The sequence below is a fragment of the Rousettus aegyptiacus genome, unplaced genomic scaffold (genome assembly GCF_014176215.1).
Source record: "Rousettus aegyptiacus isolate mRouAeg1 unplaced genomic scaffold, mRouAeg1.p scaffold_m13_p_5, whole genome shotgun sequence".
NCBI classification, from domain to species: Eukaryota; Metazoa; Chordata; class Mammalia; order Chiroptera; family Pteropodidae; genus Rousettus; species Rousettus aegyptiacus.
The window spans coordinates 30,055,081-30,073,854 of NW_023416308.1; the positions used below are offsets into that span (position 1 = coordinate 30,055,081).

Consider the following 18,774-nt stretch of genomic DNA (forward strand, 5'->3'; position numbering starts at 1 on the left):
CCAGCACGCCCAGTCAACAGCTTGGGGGGCACCAGGGACATATGAGGGAACACTGAGTTGTTGGGCTCGGGACAAGGACCAGAGGCAAGGCTTTCTTCAGGTCAGACGTGCTGGCAGCATCCGCTGTTCCTCTTTTGAGCCCTCTCCGCACTACCAGTGTGCAGATGCAAGTGCCACTAGAGCTGAGACATTATCAAACTGAATAACACAGGTCACTCTGCCCAGAGGATTCCCTGAAACTCCAACCCTCTCAACCTGTGGACTTACTGAAGCTACATCCAGTAGTGTCCTTCTCACCTTGCCCTGTGTCCCTTGCTGAGCAGCTCCAAGTTCTGCACTAGTGGCACCCAGCCTTGGTTTCTGGCATAGCCCCTTGAAGCAACTATCAGCACAGCACAGGTATCAGCCATCTGGGGATTGTTTGCTGGCCCCAGAGGGGGCACAGGCTGGGGCTAAACTTGGCCCGCAGCTGGAACCCTCTCAGCACTGTGCCACTCACTGGACACCAGGTACACAAAGCCATGCTAATAACCAGGAGACTTAGGAACTTTGCTTAGTACATAGAAACAGACACAGAATGATAGCCAAATGCAGAGACAAAGAAGTAAGTCCCACATGAAAGCACAAAATAGAGCTCCAAAAAATGGAGTCAAGCAATCTACCAGATGCAGAGTTCAAAACACTGGTTATAAGGATGCTCAATGAACTTAGAGGAAGAGTAGATAAACTCAGTGAGAACTTTAACAAAAAGATAAAAATGGAGATGGAAATTATAAAAGGGAACCAGTTAGAAATGAAGAATACAATATCTTAAATAAAGAGTATATTAGAGAGAATCAACAGAGTGGATGAAGTGGAGGTTTCAATCACAAATATAGAGGATAGGGTAGCGGAGGACACCAAATCAGAACAGCAGCAAGAAAAAATAATTTAAAAAATGAAGATAGGGATGGGGGAGGTAGATGGAGTAAAAGGAGTCAAATATGTGGTGACACAAAGAAATCTAACTACAGGAGGCGAACACACAATACAATATATATACCTTACTGTTAAATTGTATACCTGAAACTTACTGCAGTTCATTAACCAATGTCACCATAAAATAATTAATTAACTAATTAATCTTTTAAAATGAAGATAATTTAAGGAGCCTATGGGACAACCTCAAACATAACAACATTTTCTTCATAGGGGCACCAGAAGGAGAAGAGAGAGAACAAGAAGTTGAAAACCTATTTGAAGAAATAATGACTGAAAATTTTTCTAACCTGGTGAAGGACATAGATAAACAATTCCTGCAGAGAATGCCAAACAACATGAACCCAAGGAGGCCCACACCAAGACACATCATAATTAAAATGCCAAAGCAGTAAGAGAAAAGCTCCCATATGACCGTCAGCTGGGGGTGGCTCAAGTGTAGTGGTTAGCACATCTGCTTTACATGCAGAAGATCCTGGGTTCGTGCACCAGGTGGAGCCATGGACCATACCCCAGGTGTGCCAGGCCCCCCAGGTGCACCAGGTGTGCCTGGCCTCAAGTGCACAGGCCCCAGTTGCACGCTGCGAGCATGAGGGAGGAGACACCCCACCTTCAGAGATCCAGTTCTTAAGGGGAAACGGCAACATCCATAGGTCAGGGGTGGAAGTGAGGGGGAAGGGAATTAAAGAGGGATGAAAAAATAAAAAATAATAAATTAAATAAAATAAGATAAAATAAAATAAAAAGACTGTCAGCCGATTTCTCGAAAGAAGTTTTACAGGACACAAGGGTTTAGCACAAAATATTCAAAGTGATGAAAATGCAGGATCTACAACCAAGATTACTTTACCCAGCAAAGCTATCATCCGGAGTTGAAGGACAGTTATAGAGCTTCCCAGACAAGAGAAAGCTAAAGGAATTCATCACTACCAAGCCAGTATCATAGGAAATGTCGGACGGACTTATTTAAGAAGAAAAATATGTATCAAAAATATGAATAAATAAAATGGCAATAACTATATATCTATCAATAAGTACTTCAAATGAAAAAGAATTAAATGGTCCAAACAAAAGACAGGGTGGCTGAAGGGATAAGAATACAAGACCCTTACATTTGCTACCCACAAGAGACTCACTTCAGATCAAAAGACACACACAAACCGAAAGTAAGGAGATGAAAAAACATGTTTCATAAAAATGGAAATGAACAAACAAAAAAGCTGAAGTAGCAATACTTGTACCAGACAAAATAGAGTTTAAAACAAAAGGCTATAAAACAAGAGACAAAGAAGGACCCAGTTATCCCACTTCTGGGTATTTATCTAACGACATCTAAAACTCTACTTTGAAGGGACATGTACATTTATATGTTTATTGCAGCTTTATTAACAATAGCCAAGATATGGAAGCAACCTGGATGTTTATCAGTGGATGAATGGATAAAGAAGGGGCGGTACACATATATAATGGAACATTACTCAGCCATAAAAAATAAATAAATAAATAAATAGATAGATGATAGATAGATAGATAGATAAAATCTTGCCATCTGCAATAACATAAATGGACCTAGAGGGTACTGTGCTGAGTGGAGTAAGTCAGACAGAAAAAGACAAATGTCATGTGATTTAACTTACACGTGGAATCTAAAGAACTAAATAAACAAATAAAACAGAAACAAACTCATAGATACAGAGAACACTTTGAGAGTTCCCATTTGGAATGGGTACTGGAGAGGGTGGGTGAATAAGGGGAAAGGATTAATAAGGACAAATTGGTAGTTGCAAAATAGTGATGGGAACATATAGTATAAGGAATATAGTCAATAATATTATAATAACTATGTAAGGTGTCAGATGGGTATTAGATTTATTGAGATCATCACTTAGTAAGTTGTATAAATATCTAATCACCATGTTGTACACCTGAAACTAATATAATATTGTATGCCAACTATAATTGAAAAATAAAAACTTATTTTACAAAAATTTTCTAAAAAAGAAAACTTCAGGTCCAGAGGGTTTCACTGGTAAATTTTACCAAACATTATTACTAACAATCATATACAATCTCTTCCAAAAAATAAAAGAGGAAAGAATGCTTCCAAACTCATTTAAAGAGGCCAGCATTACTGTAATTCCAAAATCAAACAAAGATATTTTAGGAAGAGAAAACCAAAGGCCAATATCCCTCATAAACATGGAAGCAAAACTTCTCAACAAAATATGAACAAACTGAATCCAGCACTATATAAAATGATAATACATCAAAATCAAGTGGGATTCATCCCAGGAAAGCAAAACTGGGTCAATATTGAAAGACCATATGAATCGTATTAGCATATGAAAGAAGAAAGACATATGAGAAAAGCTGCATGACCTTTGAGTTTAGCTATAACTTTAAATGTATGACAACAAAAGCATCATCCACTCAGCTATCAGAAGGAATGAAGTACTGATTCATGTTATGATAGGAACGGACCTCAAAACTATCAAGCTGTGTGAAAGTGCCAGACAGATGCAAAAGACTAGAGACTGTATGATTCTATTTATATGAAATTTCTAGAAAAGACAAGTTTATAAAGATAGAAAGTAGAGGAGTGGTTGCCTAGGACTGCAGGAGGGAGCAGGGCATTAACTACAAATGAGCACGAGGAAACTTTAGATTGTGGTGATAGTTCTAATATTCTATATATTGAATTGTATACTTACAATGGGTGAATTTCATAGTGTATAAATTATATTTCAAAAAAGCTGTTTTAAAAAGTGACGAGAAAAAAGAAACGACAACAAAAGAGACTTATAAAAGGCATTGAAAACTAGGGAGAGCCATGGATCCACCCCTGGCAAAGTCCCTCCTTTTCACTAACTCAGAAACTCCATAGAAGTTAATGAGAAAAGGATATAAGATTAATTCATTCCTTAATTACAACTTGTGGAGGAGGGTGTAAGGCTGAGGAGAGGGCACTGGAGGGAGCACTGCAGGAGGCTCCAGCCCAAAGAGAGCACCATACTTTGCAGGAAGTGCTGAAGGCCTTCCTGCCTGAGCAAGACGCGCAGTGTGGGCTGAAGCTAGAAACAAAGACTGAGTCAGGCACACAGGCCGTGGTACAGGTTTTAGGTCTCATCCTAGGCACAAAAGAAACCCAAGAAAATGTGTTAAGCAGAAGACATCATAAACACATTTGGTCTGTCAGAGCTCAACCTAGCTGTTTTTGGAGAGTGGCTGTAATCCCTGAAGGGACAAGTTGTCCATCTTTGTAACTATTACAGGGGGTCGTCCACTGAGAGGAAACTAGGAGCTACTTACTTGATCTGTTTTTGTCAAATGAATTCATGTGCAACACAGTCTGGCTAAATTAGGCTGATTTGCTGGCTAAAAAAGTCTTACCCCATCAAAGCCAGTATGAATCCTCTGTCAGCAACATGCATGGCCCATTCCTGAGCTCTGCCCTCACAGAGGAGAGAGAACATCGTCTCCCTCTGATTTACCTCACATAATCCCCTCACCCTTCCTTTGGTCATCTCCATGAGGTGCTTCACTAACAAAGGTGAAAGAAGCAGAATTTCCTCCTCATTCCCCATGGTGCGAGGTGTAAACTCCCCAAATTTCTTTTGAAACCAGCTGGGGCCCCCGAGGGTCTTCTCGTCAAGCCTCCTCTCTTCATTGAACACCAGTTGCACAGGTTAGGGAGGTCATGGCAGGTGAAGGAGCTAAGACTCTTCATTACTAAGATGTCCTTACCTGGATATTATGAAGGTGCTTAAAAGTATCCTTCTGAAATGTTGCTATATTGATGGCGGCCAGCACTGCAGAGAGAAGAAAGAGGTGCTGCATGAGACATTGTCATAGGCACCAAAAAGGGAGGGATGGAGGCCCACACCTTTCGCTCTGAAAGAAAGTGTGTTGAGTAGTAAGAATAATGAGATACTGCTTGTATCCCAAGTTGCAATGTAAAAAATGCTGCCATATCCTCACATCATTAGACACTTGCAAGGACTTGAGGTAAGAAGGGCAGTTAAAATTGACTATATTTTGTGCAGAGAAGTGGAACAGGCCAATCTCACCACAACATGATTAGATCTAGGAATTGAATGCATGTCTCATGATCCCAAGTCCAGCACACTTTTCACTGTACCATAATAATGTGAAGAAGAGCCACTGAAAAGGTGGAGAGAACAGCAGTCCACAGAAGCAGCCAATTTTGAACAAAGGAATATTCCTCTGGATCCATCTGGCTGTTCATACCTTGGTCATTTCTTTTACTCTCATCACCTTATAATTTTGTTCTGAATTATTCTGCTACTTTATTTTCTAGGACCTACTCAGAGTCCTTAGTGTGCCTCAGTCTCAGGACTGAGACTCTGCTGAGGCTGGCTTCCAGACACAACACCTATATTCTGCTTCTTCGTGGAGTTGTCAGTGTTGTTGGAGAATGCCTTCAATCTAACCCTTCCCAGCACCAATTAAGATTCTCAGCCACAGAAAAGTTATGAAAGATGGAAAGGTACGCTAAGGACAGAAGAGCTTGATTACAGCTCTGATCTTGAAAGACAACAGGAACAAGGAAAAGAGATGCAGTTGCCAAGTGAACTCTTCACTTTGACGTTGAGTCCTCATCTATTGTAATATCAAATCTCTAGGATCCACTTCAATCTACATAGGAAAGAGATATCAGAGACATTCTTCGTTCTTTCTGATGTTTGTTCAATATTCAAACTGGCAGATTGAGAGCCTCAGTTCCCCCTTACAGTGAGACTAAATTCATACCTCCTTTTATGTAGCCTTTCAGCACTTCTTTCTCACCATCTGAGGTCAAGAGCAGCTCCACAATCCCTCGTTTCAGCAGTGCCTGTTGAGAAAACTGTATAAAATGAACCTACTTCCCTTGCTCCCTTGGGAAGAAGAAAATTAAGAAATAAATACCATTGGTTCATATGGGCAGCATGCAAGTTAGCAAAAAGGTTTGAATTGAGAGTCTGGTCATCTGCAACTCAGTAAATTGAGGGGGGTTGCAGTCTCTGCCCCAGTTTGGTGTTGTCCCCAGGATGACCGCAAAGCAGCTGAATATGGGCTTCAACACCCCCACGGTCATTGCTTCAAGGCTAAGTTTATGAGAAAACACCCTGAGGCAGCATCTAAATCTGAGAGAAAGAGAGAAAGAAAACTTGGGAAACTCTTTGTGCTTGAAGGGGAGTGGCCAATGCTATGGGGCCCTAAGGAAGTTCAGAGAGAAACTTCACAAAATTTGGGTCCTACCTGGACACTCAGAGGAAGTAAGGAAATGCCACTGCATTGGGGAAAGGGAGGATCTGATTTGAAAATCATATTTGCTAAGAGAATAGGAAGCAGACAGATGGCCAGAGGGTGAAAGGACCCTGTCTTTGTGTCTCATATGTTCATTTAGCCATATCTGGGCCTGGGAGTGGAGTTGAATGATAAATTTTTAAAATTGAGGAACAATAAAGCTAGCTGATGAGACTGATTTGAGCATGTCAAATGTGATGCCCCTGAAAACATTAGGGGAGGAATTTCTCACAGAACTTGTCCAGTTCCAGAAGCCACAGCTATAAGGCAGGAGCCAGGACATCCATGGAGCCCAGCCCAGTCTCCTCTCTCGCGTGACACCTGCTCTCCCTTCCCTGCCCAGCTGGTAGCCCCTTACCCCTCCTCCCCAAGCCATCTCACCCAGAGGTCTCTGTGTGGACAGAGCTAACATGGATCCCTGCCTCCTGCTTAACATTCTGGGTAGGGGTCCAGTTTAGACTAGAACACATCAGCTTCCTGAATGTGGAAAGTCAGGGGCAAGGAGAAGCCTGAGCCACAAACAAGGACACTAGGCAAGACTGAGTTATTCCCTGGCCTGAGGCATTCCCCACATGAAGCGATATTTGTTTACTATAGATATAAATTCACTAACCCCCAGCTTTCATGAGAATTGTGGGCCACAGAGATAGCAACGGAAATGAATAACCTTTCAACATCCTATTTTATCTCAACATCCTATTTTATCTCAACATCAAGTTGTCTTGATCACCCTGACCATATCATAGATTCACAGAGAAATTAAACTTAGTTTCATATATTCACATAACCTGCAATGCCTAACAAAGTCACACAGCAGACTCAGAAATGCATGCTGTAAAAGAGACAGATTGAAAAAAGAAGGATGTAAATATGGAGACAAACCAAGTGCCTCTTACCTTTTGAATATAAGGCATGTAATATTTATCCTTATCAAACGAACCATATTCGTTCTCCACTTGCACTGCGATGATGGGGCCTCCCTGGCGGTACTGAGACAGGCAGAGGAAGGGGGAGAGTGAGACTGCTGGTGAGAAAGCCTAAAGTCTCTGGGTCTGCTGCTAAAAATAACACACATGGTGCAGGACTCTGATTCAAACTGTTTCCTTACCTGAAGGCACTCTCTCTCTTTCCCTGAGCATGATAGTCAGAGTCACCTCCAGGTACTTCAGATGACGCAAGAGGTCCTACCTTCCCTAGTCTTTGTAGCAATGCCCACAATTTTCCCTCAATTTCTCATACTAATTATCTTCTTAAATATGAGAGCTCAAACCTACAAACTCACCTGCTTCCACGCCTACTCTACCTATCTACTTTCCCACCTGACAAAGAAAGAGGCACCCCTTCTCCCTCCTCCTGTCTTAGGGTAATGCCACCAATCATGTGGGGAATCCCACTGCCTCCACCACCTGCTCAGAAGCTGGTTCTCTGCACTGTTCCCTCTCCCTCTGTACTCTTTTTTTTTTCCTAATTAGAGTTGACATTCAATATTATTTTATATTAGTTTCAGGTGTAGAGCATAGTGGTTAGACATTGATATAACTTATGAAGTGCCCCCGCCCCCAATTAGTCTAGTACACACCTGGTCATTTTGTAAGTATTTTGTAACTGTCAATTTGTACTTCTTAATCCCTTCACCTTTTACACCCAGTCCCCCAACCCCCTTCAATCTGGCAATCACCAATTTCTTCTCTGTATATATGTCTGTTTTCATTTTCTTTGTCTGTTTATTTTGTTCTTTAGATTCCACACATAAGTGCAATCATATGATATTTGTCTTTCTCTATTTCACTTAGCATAATACCTTCTAGGTCCATCCACGTCATTTCAATGGTAAGTTTTCATTTTTTTATGTATGAGTAATATTTCATTGAATACATGTAACACCTCTTCTTTATCCAGCCATCTATCAATGGACACTTATCTTGGCTATTGTAAATAGTGTTGCAGTGAACGTAGGGGTACATATGTTTTTTCGAATTAGTGTTTTGGTTTTCTTCATGTAAATACCCAGAAGTGGAATCGCTGGGTCATAAGGTAGTTCTATTTTCAATTTTTTGAGGAACCTCCAAACCGTTTTCCAAAGTAGCTGTACCGATTTGGAACCCCGCCAACAGTGCATGAGGGTTCCCTTTTCTCTATATCCCCACCAACATTTGCTGTTTTTTGATTTACTGATGAAAGCCATTCTGACAGGTGTGAGGTGATACCTCATTGTGGTTTTAATTTGCATTTCTCTGATAATAGGTGATGTTGAGCATCTTTTCATATGTCTATTGGCCATCTGTATTTCCTCTTTAAAGAAAAGCCTATTCAGGTCCCTTGCCTATTTTTAAATTAGATTATTTATTTTTTGATGTTGAGAGATACGACTTCTTTATAAATTTTGGATATTAATCCCTTCTCAGATGCTTAATATGCAAATATCTTCTCCCATTCAATACATGTCTTTCCCTCCTGTACTTTCAACATTTCCTTCGTAACTGACTGACTTCCACCATCCTGGAAGCTTGTTCGGAATGTTCACATCAGAAAGAGAGAGTGCGCCACAGGATTATTCGCTCCACCTACTGTTCTCTTGCTCTCTGCTCTTATTTTTTATATCTTTGTGGCAAATTTCTTTTCAATTACGGTTATCATTCACTCTTACATTGATTTTAGGGGAGCTCTCTCCTCTTTAAGAGCCTTACTCCTTGAAAGAGTTACCAATTGTCTACACTCTCACTTTTATCCCACTCCTCAAAGCACTGTGGTAAAGCTTTCATGCTGTCACACCACCCAAGCCATCAACATTGACCTAGTTATGCTGAAATTATAACTTTTCAATGTTGAATTTAATCTTTCAACATCCTTCTACACTCAAGTCAACTCTCTGCTTCTTGGAGCTTCTCCTCACTGAAGGCAGAGCAAACTGTCAACAATGAACAACCGACCACTTCACTCCTCACGTGGTTCCTACTGCTTCCGAATAAATGCCAATTTTAGAGTGAGGTGCTCCCTTTTGGACATGAGCTCCTGCGTTGGAACAGAAGAGAATAAGCACATTTGGCGGGTTTTCATTTACAGCCTCACCTTTTGTCTCTTTCCTTCCTCACACTCTATGCTCCAGACAAGCTGGACTTCTTTTAGTTCTTCAAACTCTTTATTCTCTTCCCATTTGGCCGTCACCCATGTGGAGACTCCTGACCATTCCCAGTGGCCTGGCTAATGCCTGCCCACATTTCGGGTGACTTTTTAAGCTACATTTTTTTTAAAAAACAACGTGCTCTGAACCTCCTTTTCTCTTACACTTTCTCCACTGCAGCAGTTACCACTCATGTTGTAAGTGCTTGTTTGTCTCTGATGTTGGGCTATAAGCTCTATTGGGCAAGGACCATGTCTGTGCTTTTCACCACTGGAGCTTCTTAGCTGCTGCACAGTGTTTTACACATAGTGGGTGCTCAATAATTACTTGTTGAATAAATATAAGTATTCTGAACTGATGAATTAATTTTTGTATTATTGCAGAATATCTTCTCCCCAGGCTGAGAGTGAAATCTCTAAAAACTCCATAGTAGGAGAATTCACAGTTATCCTTATGAAATAAACAAGATTAGAAGAATAAATTTCCGCAGTTAAACAGTAAATGCACTCTAAAATTATTTAAATATACAATTAAAACAATAAAGATAACCAATCAAACTGAAAGACCTTAAAATACTAATGAGTGTAATAATGAGCCCTATACATTTCATTTGCACTTACAATTCCTTGCTTCTTAAAACTTTTCTAGAATTTCCTACCTTACAATTTCAATGAATGTTTATAAATTTGCTTTGCTTGCTGAATCTATTTGAATGTTAAGTAGCATTTGTACTTGTGGCTGAACTTCCATCCAAACATTCAGACTCTTTTTAGTTTTAAGTTCAGTGATTTTTCACTCCTAACACTGAGTCCCACCATGATTGTAGAAAGGAAGACAGAAATACACAGCTTCAGCCCTTCTTACAAAGGATGTACCTCAACTCCACAAAACAAACCCAGAGTTTAATCCTAAAGACAAGGCCATCTTTCACTCTGCATTGCTCACTCTTCTAAAGCTGTATTGTTTTGTTTCCATTTATAACCTCCCATTTCTTCTTTTTATAATTATCCTAATAAGACTAACTCAAATTCACAATTCAGAATTATTTGTAAAAAGCTGGATCTGCATCATATTTTCCTCGGAAAAAAAAAAAGTCTAAGATAATAAGCTATTGGTCTACTACCAATGCTGGTTTTTTCCCATCTCAAGCTATATCAAGATATATGTCCTTAAAATAACATTTATTTTTAAATAATAACCATGAGTCTCCTCTTGCTTGGAAGAGAGTCATATTTTTAAAACCAAACACAATGATTAAATAATTGCTGTCTTGCAGATTGCAGGGTATAATGTTCTTTTTTGGGTGTCACAGACTGGTCTATGTGCTATATGTCGACATTGTGAAAGTAAAGGCATTTTTTGTCAAGTGCGAAAGGTCTGGGAACACCATAAAGAAACAAAAATACATGGTTTCTGTGCTCTTTGCATTTATGAAATTAAAATGAACTAGAATATAATAGCAAATATACTCTTATAGGTACAAAATGATACACATGGATCAAGGTATTCATTATAACATAAACATGAAAAATCAAATGCCCATGACAAGGGTACTAGTTAAATAAATTTTTATATATCCATATCATGAAATACTTTGCAGTCATTAAAAAGAACAGCAGGTTTTATATATATATATTTTAAGTGACAAAAGAGAAATAGTGTGAATTGTATATTTTATATTAAAAGTATACATAAACACATACACATGTGTAAGTGTGTGTATAAAAAATTTGCTTCCAGGTGTGTAGAAAATCTCTGGAAAGACATATACAAGTCTACTAAAACTGGTTGACTCCTGAAAAGGTAACTGGCTTTGGGACAGGGTAGGAGGGGAGACTTTTATTCTACCATAAACTCTTTTGAACTTTTTTGAGATTTTTCACCAAGTGTGTGTATTAACCTCAAAGCAGCACAGATCATTTAGGAGTAGAAATAAGCAGTAAAAAGATCAGTGTGTCTAGTGAACATCAAGTACATTCAGAACATGGACAACCACACACCCACATTTTCCACCCAAGCTTTCTGTCAGTCCTGTCTCATGTGATGCGTATCTTTCCAGAAGCCCTGGAGCAAAAGCTATACTTAAGATGAGGGCCTAGAATTCATAATTGCAAGAATGTCAGTTTCAACTCTCATAGAGACGGGTCCTAGCTTATTCTGTGAATGAGCCAGAACAAGCTATTTTCCTAAAGCAAATATAAGAAAAAAGTAAAAAGTACTTTGGCTTTACCTGGAGAGGAACCACTCTGGCAATCAGATGATCAAAATATTTATCAACTGCTTCAACAAAGCCCTTGTCGGTTGTTCTCAGTCTCACGTTGGAGTCCTGCAGTAACCAGCTGGGGGCAAAAAGGGACAAACTGAATGTATGAGGTAGGAAGACAGGAAGAAGTATGAGTCGAAGTTGGGGTCATGCATGACAGTCAGCTCCTTCTTAGAGCTCCCTCAGGTCCTTAAAAAAAAAAAAATGCTTTATGGACCATTCTTACAAACTAAAGAGATTTAGAAGAAAAGTGTCATCAAGACACTTGACAACTTAGGAAGTACTTTCAGTTCCATCATGACTTGTATACCCACATCTTAAAGAGGGGTTTTTAACCTTTCTTTGAATACTCTCCTCCATTCCTTTTTGGTTTATTAAAAACCCTTTTCTTGAGCACAATGTATATTCCTAAGGCACAGGGTTACATCTCCTCTAAAACCTAAGTCTGAGCACAGAATAGGAGAGCTTTTAAGCCAGTAAACACACTCCTGGGTCACTTTTAAGGTGCTGGGCGGGGCTTTCAACTGACTTTTACAGGGCATCACAGCTTTGCTAAAACACCCATTTCTCTCAAGGCCAGGCTTTTTCTGCTCCTGAGCTGGGATGGGAGGACAAGCTCAAACTTGGAGATAATAAACTTTTACTGACTGTGGAGGCAGAGCCATGGACTAAACATGAAGTACTGTCAGCCTGTAGAGTTAACAGAACAGCATTCTTTGCTTCTCACCCTGAACTTTAGTTGTCTGGACTGAGGACCAGCATCATAGAACAAGGCAAAGAAAAATGAGAAGAAAGGAAAAGGAGTTGAAGGTTCTCAGCTCAGTGGAGAACATGGTCTTCCGTTAACAAGAATAAGAGATGAGCCAGAAGTTCTCAGAACAATTCTAGCAGTTGTCAGAAGCCTCCCTCATGCTCTCGAAAGCGTCACTTCCCATTCTTTCCACCACAGGAAAACAGAGATGGGTACAGTTCCTTCCCATGAAGAAAGAACTGTGATCATCCTGATGCTTCTTCTCCCACTGCCCACTCTTGGCCACAAGCCCACAGCACCAGGATCAACCCCTCAAGTCCCTCATCGGCAACAAGGGGACTACAGTAGTACCCATGCATCGCCATGGTACTGCAAGCATTCCCTGAGATGCTGCGTGAAAAGCACATAACAGTGCAAGGTGCAGAATATGTACTCAGTGCTGTTAGATTCAAGTTTTGCTTTTAGTAAAGCAGACTAGTTTACCACAAACACAACTCTGCACTCATAGCCCTGCTCACCTGGGCAAGCCCCCGAGGTCAATTTCACTGCAGATGTAGGGACCTGGACGCAGAATCACCCACAGCCCAATCTTTGCAGCCATCAGGACAAAGGCCCTAGGGAGATCAATGTCAATAACTCTCAGGACATTCCAAGCAAAGGGTGGGGACGAGCCAAGCGTGTATTGCCGGGTGGCAGAGCTGCCTGGCCCTCTACTTGCCTGCCTTCCTCTCTCAACCAGAGACTGGGGTGAGTAAAGGGGAGGCCAAGCCCCTACCTCCAGCAGAGCAGAAAGTCCTACACCAGGTCACAGGCAAGAGGCCCTGGGAGCTGGGTTCTCACTGGCTCCCAGGTTATGACTGTCTGCATAGCCCCACTGGGGTCATGAGGAGGAAGGGCATCAGATAGGGGACAGGACAGGAGCCCTAACAGTGCACCTGACCCCAATGGCCTTGCTACCCTTGAGGGGCAACCCCTGTCCCAGACTACGTAGGTATACCCCAATGCAGAGCAGGGTTGACACGGGATCAGGCACCTCTGGGCTACAGTGAGGGGGGGGGCGCTTGGGCTAGGTGGAGACACCAGGCCCAGACACCTGGGAGTAATAGATTCATGGCTGGAGAGCATCAGGGGCCTGGGTGCAGAGCCAGCCACAGTGTTCTGAGAACAAGGCTCTTGACCCACACCCCACCCCCCATCTCCTTCTGGTTCTCCAAGCAAAGCCAAGATGCCACTAAGGTCCCTAATCAACCCCAGCCAGCCCCCTTCCAGCCTCCCCAGGCCTGGCCAGCTCACAGAAGCAGCAACAGTACGTACTCCAGGTCCAGGTTCCCAGAAAAGTCAAATGTGCCTCTTTGTGGCTCATGGAGGTTCCAGGGAACGTAGCTATAATAAGAAAGAGAGAGATGTACAATAAACATCTTATTTCTTTCCTATAGATTCCTAAGTGATCCCCAAACCCACACCAAAACCTAGGATAGCTCCTGTTGGAATAATTGAAGTTTCCAATGTTGATTAAATCTTCATTACATGAACAATGATTATTTTCAATAGTTCCTTCTCTGTTACCCAGTTGTAGTCCAAGCTACCAATAATCCTGATTATAGATTCCTTCAATTTATAAATTACCCCCCCTCACCACCCCATTCTTTGTAATATCCATTAAAAATATAAAGAAAAGGAAAAAACACAAATATCTACCTATGCTCGATAAAGTATTACTAAGAATTAAGCAGAATAAGAACAGAGGAGGAGTTTCTATTAGGATAACACAAATAAAGAAAGGTGCCATTATTAGACCTAGCAAGAAGGACCCTGCCAGGGACCTCTCCCATAAGGCTGAGTTTGTAGGGCCAAATGGACATGTGAAAAATTTTATTCGGTGTTATTTTTATTAGATGACTATATTTCGTGTGTATTACCAACAAAGTTTTTGAGTATTATGCCCAAGGTACAGAGAATATTAATAAAACTACAAGGTAATTCGTTAAAAAGACTAAAAATTTAGACAAGATTAAGTGGCGGGGGGGGGGAGAAAAAAGCTCTAATTTACAAAATGATATATAATTTCCAAGAAAGGAAGAATTTTTTTTCAGTTTCAGAAAGGAAAAAAATGTCTATGGAATAAAAATAAGATATATTCTAGAAGAAATAAAAAACACGAGTTAAACAATAACTATTTAAGAAAGTTATAGTGTGCCCAAAATCTTCACCTGCAAAAGAAGTAGCCACAAAGTTGTACAGGTGAATTGTAGACAACATTCGTGGTAAAAATTCTTTTGCAAAATGTTTGCAGTAATATAAAAAGGAGATGTAGTCACTTGATTAGTTTATTATAAGATTAATATCAAAACTAGACAAGACATTAACATAAATAAAATTTTATATCAATTTAGTTAGATACACATCTCTAATAAAACACTAGCAAACCAAGTCTAGCAATCTGTGTGTGTGCACATGTACATGTGCATGTCTCATAACCAAATAGTATTTATCTCAAAGCTGCGGATTACTTGACTATCAGAAAAATTGTCTATGTAATGTACTGCTTCAAGAGAAAAGAAAAACCATATAATCCCTTCGACGGATGCAGAAAAGCCTCTCAGTAAAACTCAACAATTATCTATGATTAAATTGTTTGCTTATTATATGAGCCAATTATCAGTTTACTGCCCCTCAGCTTCAAAATCGCCCTTCGGAATCAGCTCCGTAATAATGGATGGTGCTGGTTAAGCATTTAGTCCTGTACAGTGAGGTCGATGTTTATCTCTGCCACAAGAGGGCGATGAAGGGGCAATTGGAAGGGAAGGGGCTTCTCTTGATTGCGATGCAATTTTTGTATTTCTGTAGTCTTGCTGGCCAGTTGTATAAGTGTGTGAGGACACCCGATGGTTCTCTCTTTTTTTAAAAAAAAAAATTCCATACATTATAAGTATAATTCATAACAACCAATGTAGAATTAACGCAGAAAGGCAAGGAAACAAGTATATTGGAATTAACAATTAGAATAGTTGAAGATGAAAAACATTACACTACATGCCCCATAGTTTTTTGCTGCCACTCCTCTGCTTTTTCTCTTTCTATATTGTAAGTCTGAGCTTCTCAATAATTCCTTTACTTTTTCCTGATGTTAATAACATACACAGCCTGACCATGAAAACAACAGATCTTTCTAATTGCTGGTTACAAACATCTCATAAAAGAAATAAAATAAAATAAAAATTCTGCAACATAAAATGGTAAAATACACTGAAAGTGCACTTAGATTTTATAAGTCTCTACAATAAGGGTTATAAAGTGAACACAATCCTCAATCTCTAAGCAAAGTACACAATTATGAAAAGTGCTGAATTGTTTAGCAGCTGGGCCCTGGAGCCTGACATGACTCAAAGCGTAACTCCACTATTACTGTGTGACTCTGGGAAAGTGCCTTAACTTCTCTTTGTCTGAGTTTTCTCAGTGGTGAGAACACTACTTACCACATAGAATTGCTATATGGATGAAGTGAATTAATATTTTCCAGGGCTTAGAACATGCATGGCTGTGTATAAATACTATATATGTGCTAACTGAGTAACATCGGTAGTCTTACTTTATAATGGTAGATATATTTCAAGTAGCACCTGTGTTCTGACAATGGCAGGATCATTACACTAAGGGTGGGCTTCCCTGCCTTTCCTCTAACCTTCAGTAACACCTTTCCCATGATATAAACCACACATCCTTTTGCATGCAGCTGCCACATTACAGCCTTCCACAGAATTTTTCCTTCAGGTTCACCCTTCAAGCCACCATTATTGACTCCCACTTTTTTGAGTTTCAAGACTTTTTTGGAAATAGGTCTCTCATGAAGGGAACTCCACTGTTCCTAATTCAAATATAATTTTTGCTTTGGGCACGGTTTTTATTTGGTCATCTGTGCATAGGCGGGAGTCTTTGCTCTGTGACTTAGGTGTCATCCTTACCATCGTGTGGTGACACCTTAAGGAGATGCTGGGAAGGACGCTCATCCTGAGCAAGCTAAGCCCTCTATGCTTCCATTGCTTCTCCTGCACAATGGGAATTAGACTGTCCATCTCACAGGACAGTTGTGAGGATTGAGCAATTTTGTAAAAAATACTTAGAAAATGCCTAGTCATCAGTAAACCCTAACTACATGTTACCTTTTGTTACAGTATGTGTAATCATATTAATTATCACACTAAAATTATCATGTTAAATTTATTTTTATATTCTTCTGTTGAACGAGACTGAGTATATCTTTTTGCCACCTTAATTGAGTACATGTATATGCCAGGCATTGTGATAAGCATTTTTCGTAGCAAGAAGATAAAGTTTGTATTCCATTTAATCATCAGCACAACAAAGCCGAGCTAGAACTGAAGACTAGATCTGTCTGATTGTTAAGCTACACCGCTAAACTTCACTTTAGTGATACCCGTGTTTCCTTACATGCTCATATTGATATTATACCTCTACATAGTCATCTCCATAAACATAAATAAGAATTGTGTTTAAAACACCATATGTTCACCTATAAGTATACTTTAAGTATAGGTCATTAAACTGAGTGCTCCTAAGCAGCCCAATGACTCTTCCACTAGAGAAATTCCTGAGGAAATCACTAATTCTTTTAATATTTATCCCATTAAAACTTACCCAAGGCTTTCACTACAGTAAACTAAGTATGACATGTAAGTGATCCTTAAGCATAAAAAGGACATACTGAACATGACTATTCAGAGGGTAAACCTTCAGGTCAGGATCTCAAAACTAGCTCTGAGCCTGAGTACAAATGTTATGAGCCTTCAGAGGCAGCAAGGTCACAGAGGGCTAGGGGCAGCACTTACGTGGTGACAGTGTTGAAGCCACAGGCCTTCAGCTTCAAGAGGCGGTCCCTCCAGTACTCCCTGGGTACCCGGAAATAGTGGATGGACCCCCCAAAGATCAGGAACTTGTGCCCCTCCAGTGTGAAGTATGGGGTACTCTCAGCTCTGCTTTCAGCTTGAAGTCCCACAGATCTGTTCTTCAGCGCAAAAGGGGTCAGATGAGACCAATTAAACCTGCTGAGAGAGAGAGACTGAGAGGGAGGGAGAGAGGAGGAACTGGAGAGAGGAGAGAAAGAGAGGGAGAGAGAGAGAGGGGAGAGGGGGAGAGACAGACAGACAGACTACCAAAGGCCTAGTGGATAAAGAAGTTCTTGTTAGCAGGACATGTCCTGTGATTGCTTCCCAAGAAAAGACAGAAAGCTCCCACTCTCCCCTCTCTGGCCAACCTGTTCCGGGGCCTCTGCGGCTGCACTTCTCCAGATATAAGATACTCTTTAGATTTTTTCAGAGTGAAACCTGAGAAGATAAATGGCAGGAAAAAGATGCACACAATTCCTTTCCAGGAAAGACACCAGCTGAAAAGAGAAAGAAATAACAATAAGGGGGAGGCATTGGCCTCATCAATCTATAAGGACCAGAAAGCTGCCCTAGAGGCAGGTTAAAGGCAAGAGGCACAGGTAAGGAAGGGGGTCAGTGACAGATGGGAGCACTTCGTCCACCACGTTCAGGAAGGACGCAATGTCCAGCAACCCGAGCACCTTGTCAGTATCCACACCCTGATTTTCTTCCGTCTGGAGTAATGGACAGACCCTCCGCAGGACGGGCATAACTAAGATACGGGTAGATGAAGGAGAAAAAGACTTATAAGGGGAGCTGATGAGAAGAGTCTCTGGCAGGGTCCAAGAGGGCGTCCCCAGACCAATTGCCCCACGTATGGAGAGGATGTGTCGTGACTGTCACCTGAAGCACGACGGAAAACCCATCCTCTCAAGGCCGGGGCGCGCCGAGGTCCTGCGCTGCTCGCGCCGCCTCCCTGCAGCAGCCGGGACCCTCTGGGCTCAGGTCCGGGGCGCTCCTGGAGCCGGGAACCTGCGTGCGGCCGCCGCAGCCCCGCGTGGAGTCCGGAGGCCTGCAGGGCAGAGTCCAGTAGCAGGTCTGAGGCTCCGGGCCACGAGAAGAGCAGGACGCCAAACCGCCTGCGTGCAGATGACTTTTAGCCAGAAAGTGAGGAGGAAGGCTCCCTAACCTTGAGTTTCTTTAAACTGTACGTCACCAGCCAATTGAGAGAGAAAGGCGGAGGGAGTTGAAGGAAATGAAGATAACTCAGCCCACGCCTTGTACCAGAGAACAGATAAGTTTTGATTTGGCAGGTTCAGCAACTTTCGAAAGGACCTTTTCGTTCCGGACAGCGCTTTAGGCTAACAGACGGGTGGTGCGCGCAATGAAATAGTTTCAATACGACAAATAAGTGCTGAAATAAAGATTCCACAGAGTGCAATGAACTTACAGGCAGCGGCACAGGCTACCC

The 18,774-nt window shown here is 41.2% G+C and overlaps 1 protein-coding gene across 6 annotated transcripts in view; it reads right to left on the reverse strand.

Annotated features, from left to right (window-relative positions):
* The window catches only part of LOC107516619 (beta-galactosidase-1-like protein 3), a 45,604-nt gene extending 27,129 nt beyond the window's left edge, over positions 1-18,475 (reverse strand). For 2 of the 6 annotated variants that reach the window (XM_016156508.2, XM_016156512.2), the window contains exons 1-9: positions 18,207-18,474; positions 17,693-17,821; positions 17,268-17,483; positions 13,735-13,803; positions 12,939-13,034; positions 11,637-11,745; positions 7,182-7,274; positions 5,749-5,830; positions 4,723-4,787 (exon numbers count right to left, since the gene is read on the reverse strand). In XM_016156508.2, the coding sequence (XP_016011994.2) occupies positions 4,723-4,787; positions 5,749-5,830; positions 7,182-7,274; positions 11,637-11,745; positions 12,939-13,034; positions 13,735-13,803; positions 17,268-17,483; positions 17,693-17,821; positions 18,207-18,229 (882 nt within the window). In that variant the 5' untranslated portion in view covers positions 18,230-18,474. Of the gene's footprint in view, positions 1-4,722; positions 4,788-5,748; positions 5,831-7,181; positions 7,275-11,636; positions 11,746-12,938; positions 13,035-13,734; positions 13,804-17,267; positions 17,484-17,692; positions 17,822-18,206 lie in introns of all 6 variants that reach the window. The other 4 variants (XM_016156510.2, XM_016156507.2, XM_016156511.2 and 1 more) reach the window with 3 other exon arrangements.
* Between the last annotated feature and the right edge of the window lie 299 nt (positions 18,476-18,774).